This window comes from Oncorhynchus masou, chromosome 5 (genome assembly GCF_036934945.1).
Source record: "Oncorhynchus masou masou isolate Uvic2021 chromosome 5, UVic_Omas_1.1, whole genome shotgun sequence".
NCBI classification, from domain to species: Eukaryota; Metazoa; Chordata; class Actinopteri; order Salmoniformes; family Salmonidae; genus Oncorhynchus; species Oncorhynchus masou.
The window spans coordinates 14,248,528-14,256,275 of NC_088216.1; the positions used below are offsets into that span (position 1 = coordinate 14,248,528).

At 41.9% G+C, this 7,748-nt stretch overlaps 1 protein-coding gene across 2 annotated transcripts; it reads right to left on the reverse strand.

Moving 5' to 3' along the window:
* Positions 1-498: 498 nt before the first annotated feature.
* Positions 499-7,294, reverse strand: LOC135533931 (zinc finger protein 664-like). 2 transcript variants are annotated; one of them, XM_064961126.1, is made up of 3 exons: positions 7,120-7,294; positions 4,550-4,868; positions 499-2,169 (listed from the first exon to the last, which is right to left on the reverse strand). In XM_064961126.1, the coding sequence occupies exons 1-3, from the start codon at positions 7,165-7,167 to the stop codon at positions 1,307-1,309; spliced, it is 1,230 nt and encodes a 409-aa protein (XP_064817198.1). In that variant the 5' UTR covers positions 7,168-7,294; the 3' UTR covers positions 499-1,306. The 2 variants fall into 2 exon arrangements, with proteins under 2 accessions (XP_064817198.1, XP_064817201.1); XM_064961129.1 differs by having other exon boundaries at positions 6,922-7,294.
* Positions 7,295-7,748: the final 454 nt, after the last annotated feature.

Here is a 7,748-nt window from a genome sequence, read left to right on the forward strand (position 1 = left end):
GCTGACAATAAAGATCATTTAATATTGACTTTGAGTGTCCCTGTGGAAGGGTTTCTACAACAAGCTCTTACACTAAAAGGGCATTATCATCATTTTCACAATTTCACAGTATTATTCCAACCTCACAGTGTAGAAATATATATATATATATAAAACAGTATGTAAAAATATTGGCTGTTGTGGAATTTGTTCGAGGAAAATAATCATGCTGTCAGCTGGTTGTGTTAGCATAAGGCTACATTATCTCATGCTGTCAACTGGCTGTGTTAGCATAGGGCTACATTATCTCATGCTGTCAGCTGGTTGTGTTAGCATAGGGTTACGATTCCTCATGCTGTCAGCTGGTTGTGTTAGCATATGCTGTCAGGGCTGTTACATTATTATCTCATGCTGTCAGCTGGTTGTGTTAGCATTCCTCATGTTGTCAGCTGGTCGTACATTATCTCATGCTGTCAGCTGGCTGTGTTAGCATAGGGTTACGTGTTGTCAGCATAGCATAAGGCTACATTATCTCATGCTGTCAGCTGGTTGTGTTAGCATAGGGTTACGATTCCTCATGTTGTCAGCTGGTCGTGTTAGCATAAGGCTACATTATCTCATGCTGTCAACTGGCTGTGTTAGCATAGGGCTACATTATCTCATGCTGTCAGCTGGTTGTGTTAGCATAGGGTTACGATTCCTCATGCTGTCAGCTGGTCGTGTTAACATAGGGCTACATTATCTCATGCTGTCAGCTGGTTGTGTTAGAATAGGGCTACGTTATTTCATGGGAAAAGCTTAAGCAAGAGATCTCAAGAAACTAAGCCTAAGTTTAAGCAAGAGGTCACAAGTATGGGCCCATTCAATATCAAAGCAATAGTACAAAATAAACGCTTCAGTTCACCAAAAGCAGGATCTTCCTTCTTCTCTTTCACTTTGACATCCGGTACTAGAATAGACACCTGCTGTTGTGATCCCTGTCCACGAGATTGGTTCAGGGAAGAAGCAGCTACATTCTTTGGCAAGGACATGATGTCTTTGACTGGATCGGTTTGCTGACGAGGAGAATCTATTCCTACAGAGAGAGCAGGGGTAAGGTTTCACCCTAGTGTGAACCATCTGGTGTCTTCTGAGAAGTGCAACAGCTGAGAAACTCTTATTACACGGAGAGCTGCGGTGTGGTTTCTCTCCGGTGTGCTGTTGCATGTGTATCTTGAAAGTCCATGATTGGCTGAATTCCTTCCCACATTCTGAACAGCTGTACTGCGTGACACTAGTGTGGGATATTTTGTGTCTTGCTAGAGAGCTAGGGTGAACAAAGCTCTGATTACAGGTGGTACACTGGTAAGGTTTCTTTATCACCATTGACAAAAACAACAATTTCCTCCTCCTCCTCTTTGACATTAATTTCCTGTTCCTCGTCTTCGATCTTGATATTCATAGTTTGACAGCCCGATGACGACGTATCTCGAATTCCCAGTGTACACTGGTTGCTATGATTACTGGCATGACTGCATTGATGTTTGCGAAGACCTTCGGTCGAAGCGAAACCCCTCCCGCAATCAGAGCACTTGTAAGGTTTCTCTCCAGTGTGCACAGTCTGATGCTGCCTGAGCCTCGACGGTGACTCGTATCTCTTCCCACACTGTGAGCATTGGTAAGGTTTCGGTGTGGGTGCTCCTGTATGGCGTCGTACGTGTCTCGATAGAGTTCCCTTACAGCCAAAGCTCATCTCGCAGTAGGAGCACTGGTGAGGTCTCTCCCCGGTGTGCTTTCTCATGTGCATCTTCAGTTCATATGCAGAGAAAAATTCCTTTCCACAATCGGAGCACGGGTGCCTCTTTGTCGCGTCTGGCTGCTTCCCTCCAGGGTGGGTCATCTGATGTCTTTCCAGGTGGGGCTTCAGTGTGAATCGCTTCCCGCACACAGAGCACTGGTAAGGCTTCTCTCCTGTATGTGTTTGGCGGTGTCTCTTCAGTTTGGAGGGGTGAACAAAGTCTTTTCCACATACTGGACAGACGGAAGACTCCTTAGCAGGTTTTGTGTGTGTTCTCAGGTGTCTGTTGATATTGGATGGGTGAGCGATTTCTATTCCACATTGGGGGCATCGCCATGGCTTCTTAGCTGCAGGATTCTCCTGGTGTTGTTCTGCTGATGCCTCTTCACCAGAGCCGGGGTTAGGATTCTCTCCTGTTACAATAGGACAAGAAAAGTTCAATGACAAATTAGGGACGCACGATATAAATCGGTGAATATATCGTAATCTGCCGATATTAGCTAAAAAATGCCAACTAGTTTAACGCCGATGTGCAAAACTGATGTCAAAGCTGGCATGCATACCTATATAATGTAGGTACATGACGTAATGACGGCACGTAAAATTTTGCGCTACACATGCAGCACAGCATTCCTAACCTCGCCCACAATGTCTGCTGTGTGGATCGAGCAGTCAACAAGTCCAGCAGTCATTTGAAAGAGTAAGACAATTTCAGAGAGACAACTCAAAAGAGAAATCCATTCACGCCAAGATAATGGTATTCATTGCCCTTGACAACCAACCAGTTCTCTGTAGAATGTTATGGGGGATGTTGGCTACTATCAGCTGCCTGGTTGAGCACCCACGAACGATGTACACACGTTGCCCTGGGGTAGTTACACAGTTACACAGTAGTATCTAGCGTCCCTGACTATTAGCTTATTCACAACATACTATGGAGGCCACTTGTTTGGGTCTCTGTGTTAAGTTCAAAAATAAATAGACACAACTCGTAAATATTAGCCAGCAACTTACCTTTGTTGCAAATAACACTATTTGACCCACTAAATTAGCATTTAATTTGACCTGTCAAATAACACAGTTCTATTATAGAATGTTATGTGGTTCTGAACTATAGCTACTGAAACAGATTGTCATTTTGCTATGTTTTTGGGGAAGAACATTGCTAAATCCATGAGCAAGCTAGCTTTTTTTATGATCAGCACTGTAGATGCGTGAGACAACTTTACTAGCATCATAGCATACGTATCGATGAACCGTTGTGACATATGAAGTAGGAGTGATTGTGTAATCAATGTGTAATAACTATATAAAAAAAATGTATGAATGCATTAAATTATTATGTGACGTGCAGTCATATTCAGGTCCTGATTGGTCAGCAAGCTTATTTGACACATCTAATAGTGTTATTTGACACACAAAGACCCAAACAGCGTTCCATAGCAAGAGAAATCCTGGTTGAGAATGAAACGATGAAGCAGCACAGAAAGTGAAAGAAATTGGTTTTGATTATGTTTCACTGGTAATGGGGACACACGTCAATGCCAACAAAATAACTTTATGGTGTGTGTGTGTGTGTGTATGTGTGTAACCTTTATTTAACTAGGCAAGGTCAGTTAAGAACAAATTCTTATTTACAATGACAGTCTACCCCGGCCAAACCTGTTGACACTGGGCCAATTGTGCGCCGCCCTATGAGACTCCCAATCACGGCCGGATGTGATACAGCCTGGAATAGAACCAGGGACCGTAGTGACGCCTCTTGCCTTAGACCTCTGCATCCATGTGTGTGTGTTAACTATTTAATTGTACAAGAATGGTTAAAAGAACGCAACATTTTTTTATATCGGTTTCGTTTTTTTTTGGCAAGAAAAATATTAGATATCGGTATCGGCCAAAAATGTCATATCGGTGCATCACAAATCAAATCAAATTTTATTTGTCACATACACATGGTTAGCAGATGTTAATGCGAGTGTAGCGAAATGCTTGTGCTTCCAGTTCCGACAATGCAGTACTAACCAACGAGTAATCTAACTAACAATTCCAAAACTAATTTCTTATACACAGTGTAAGGGGATAAAGAATATGTACATAAAGATATGAATGAGTGATGGTACAGAGCAGCATAGGCAAGATACAGTAGATGGTATCGAGTACAGTATAACGACAAATACATGATTCTATTCTATTATTTGTAGTTGTCCTCTGTTTTTATTCTGCAAACAAGTCACCTTTTAGTGAATTAAACTGCTATATATGGCAGTGTTTTCACTATATTCATTTATATTCATTTATGTCTCTGCGTGCAGTTTAAAGGAAGCTGCTAACTAGCGTTAGCGCAATGAAACTTCCCTCAAACTGCAGAAACAAACAAATGGTGTCCATGAGTTCATCTGACTCTGGGGAAGTAGATTGCCCAAAATCTCTCACTTTCCCTTTAAGATCAGAGTGAAACGTTGCAGTGTATATTTGAACAGTGGTACGAATGAGAGCCACAAGGGCACAGCCACTGCCTGCTCCTCTTCATCTCCCTACAGTGCAGCGGAGCAGCATCTGTTCTATTAAAGATGGAGTCAACATCAGTACATTTATCATGCATTTTGGAATAGAATGCCCTTTTAAAAAGAGTCCCCAGAAATGACCTTCTCCTCACAGTCGTCCTACAAAACAACCCCCCCGCCTGCTAGCTTTGCCACCGCTGCTGAAAAGGATCCTGGGGGAAACACTGTATGGAACAGAACTATATAATCCCATTGATATTATTAATTCAGTCACTATAGTAATACTTACCAGTATCATCCACATCCCAGTCTTCCTCCTCCTCTTTGACTACAATGTTAAATCTGGGTATTTCACTGCAGGTGTCGATGTCTCTATGGTTAGAGTCAGGAACCAGTGACTCCGGAGGGTTGGGTTCAGTGGAGCAGGAGAGAGGAGGGTTGGGTTCAGTGGAGCGGGAGAGAGGAGGGTTGGGTTCAGTGGAGCAGGAGAGAGGAGGGTTGGGTTCAGTGGAGCGGGAGAGAGGAGGGTTGGGTTCAGTGGAGCGGGAGAGAGGAGGGTTGGGTTCAGTGGAGCGGGAGAGAGGGGGGATGGATGGGTCGGCAGAATCCTAAAATAAAGAATGACTTGTTATAAAATAGCGACATTCATCATCAGCTACCACTTGCGTGTATCAGAGTTCCAAAAACGCGTACGCACCGCAGTGTTCTAGAACTTTGGCTTTAATACTTTTTGAATTGCGTTCCATTGTGTTGAAATTGTGGGAAGGTGTGCGTTCGGGCTGTGTGTGTGTCCCCCCCAAAAAAATAGTCCGAATGAATCTAAGATAAATCAAGAAATCTGTAATTAATTTAGACGTCTTTACCGATGAGGTCTTAGTCGCAGAATTGTATATATCAAACTAAGATACTTGGTGCAGTATTTCTAAAGTGGAAAAATGAGCATGAAAACTAGTCGTCTCTCGTTGAATGACAACAAACACTCCACTGAAGAATCCCGTTCCCACTCCGACAAGGAGGAAGAACAATGAGCCAGGATGCATAAATGTGCAGTGCTGTAAAAGCACTTAAGTAAAAGTACTATATACGTTTTGTTTGTATCTGTACTTTCCTATTTATATTTTTATAACCTTTTACTTTTACTCCACTACATTCCCGAAAGAAAATCATGTACTTTTTACTCCATACATTTTCCCTGACACCCAAAAGTACTTGTTACATTTCGAATGTTTAGCGGGACAGGAAAATGGTTCAATTCATGCGCTTTCCAATTCATCCCTGGTCATCCCTACTGCCTCTGATCTGGTGGTCACTAAACACAAATGCTTAATTTGTAAATGATGTCTGAGTGTTGGAGTGTGCCCCTGGCTATCCGTACATTTAAAAAATCAAGAAAAATCCTGCCATTTGGTTTGCTTAATATAAACAATGTGAAATTATTTTTACTTTCACTTTTGATACTTAAGTATATTTTAGAATTTACAGTTAGTTTTGATACTTAAGTATATTTAAAACTAAATACTTGCTGGGTGACTCACTTTTACTTGAGTCATTTTCTATTAAGGTATCTGTACTTTTACTCAAGTATGACATTTGGTTACTTTTTGCAACACTGTAAATGTGAAGCATCCGGTTGGCGGTTCCACACTGCCAAATATGGTGATGAGAGGAAACCCAGGGTCCGGCTGGGGGAGAAGATGGAGTGAGATGGATTTTGGCCGAAATTCTGCAAATTTTCTCATTGATTAAACATTTGATCTCCATTCAGCATTATGTTTCCAAAACTAGAATCTGTAACAGAGTGGACTGCGTTTAGTAGACTTTACCCTTTGCAAAGTAAAAAAAAATGTTTTGTTTTGTTTAGAAGGGCGTATTGAGAACACACACACTTAAGAGTAGACCTTCCCTAGTGCAAATATGCAAATAAACGCTAGACTCTCACTAGCTAGTGTTTGGCTCTGCCCACTTCCTTGCTTGTTCTGCAAACTATGATACATTTTCTCCCATCGGGAACGACAGGCTCTGGTCGATCTTGGGTTAGTTAAAAAATATATATTTGGTAATACTGTTGACCAATCACCGACGAAGGGGCGTAGACTTCAGCTACGAAATTTCAACTCGCCTCAAGAAAATAAAAAGTGTGCTCGAACGTCACAAATGTTCGTCATAATACATGTGCGTCACTGTTTCGACTGGAAAGCATGCGACAGGCTTTAGGCAACGCCGTCCAGACTGGTTTAGCATTACCCACCTAACATTAGCTGCAGTCATTCCATAGAGATAGAGGACACAACATTGTATATGTTCTATTAAGGCATCTCTGAGAGCATGGGCAGCGCCATTGAGGCTATCTCCATTTTGAAGTAGTCCAATTTCTTCTTCTACTACTTCTATGAGTTGGTAAACAAACTGAAAGGGTGCGTACTGCCACCTGGAGGGTGTTATTTAGACAGGCATAAAGCAAAGGTTGGCAATTGACTGTCACCTGCAGTTTTGGAACGTTTGCTCACAAATATAATTAATTGGCTGATCCCTCCTGATGACCTGGATGGAATTATGAGATCCTTCCTAACCCACCGGATGTCCCACCCAGTTGATTACTTCAAAATGGTGAACGTCCTCAATGGTACTAGTCCTCCATCTGTCTCTATGAGTCTTTCTCACCTCATCCATCATGAATTCTTCTATCGCTTCATATGAATTATGTAGTTAGAGCACTGAATTATAGCTGATTATTCTGACATCACCGTTTTCATTCCACTGACCGTTCACATTAGTTAGATAGCTGATTGCTTGATATCCAGAACTATTTGAAAACTAGCTAAATCAGTAAGCTATGCTTTAGCTAACAAGCTAACTTACTTTCCTAGACCCGATAACAAAACGATATGGAATTGTGGTTGATAACATCGTCGGTTCCACGTTTATAGTCCGTGTTTGACAATATCAAAATCTACTTTAAACCGTATCAAATGATATCGGACACATTTTCACACACTTGCAAAATAACCCCGCGAGCTAACTATCAACCTTAGTATGTTTCTTCTTCCGGGTTAGATTCCTCAGACGATCCGCGTTAGCGCCACCACCTGTTCTGGAGTCCAAACAGCAACAATATGAATGGGACTTTGTCTCCAGTACAATTACAATGGTGTACATACAGCACAGTATGATATAAACAGGGTTGTGTAAGTTAAGTTACTTTCTAAATGTAATCGGTTACAATCTGTTACCGGTCCAACATGGTACTCGGTAGGATTACCCAAACCCAGTAATGTTATCTGATTACTTCCCCTTAAGAGGCATATATGGGTTGGTTGTTTAGCAACGAAACCAACACATGCGCAACTATGGGGCAACAGAGTTGGCTGATGCTGCGTTCACATGCTCGTCAGACATTTCCGACTTGCTGATTCGTTGAATACAGCAGGTGTATAACTACAAGTTAGCAAGTCGAACATGTCATAGTTTCGACTACCACTTGTACTTAG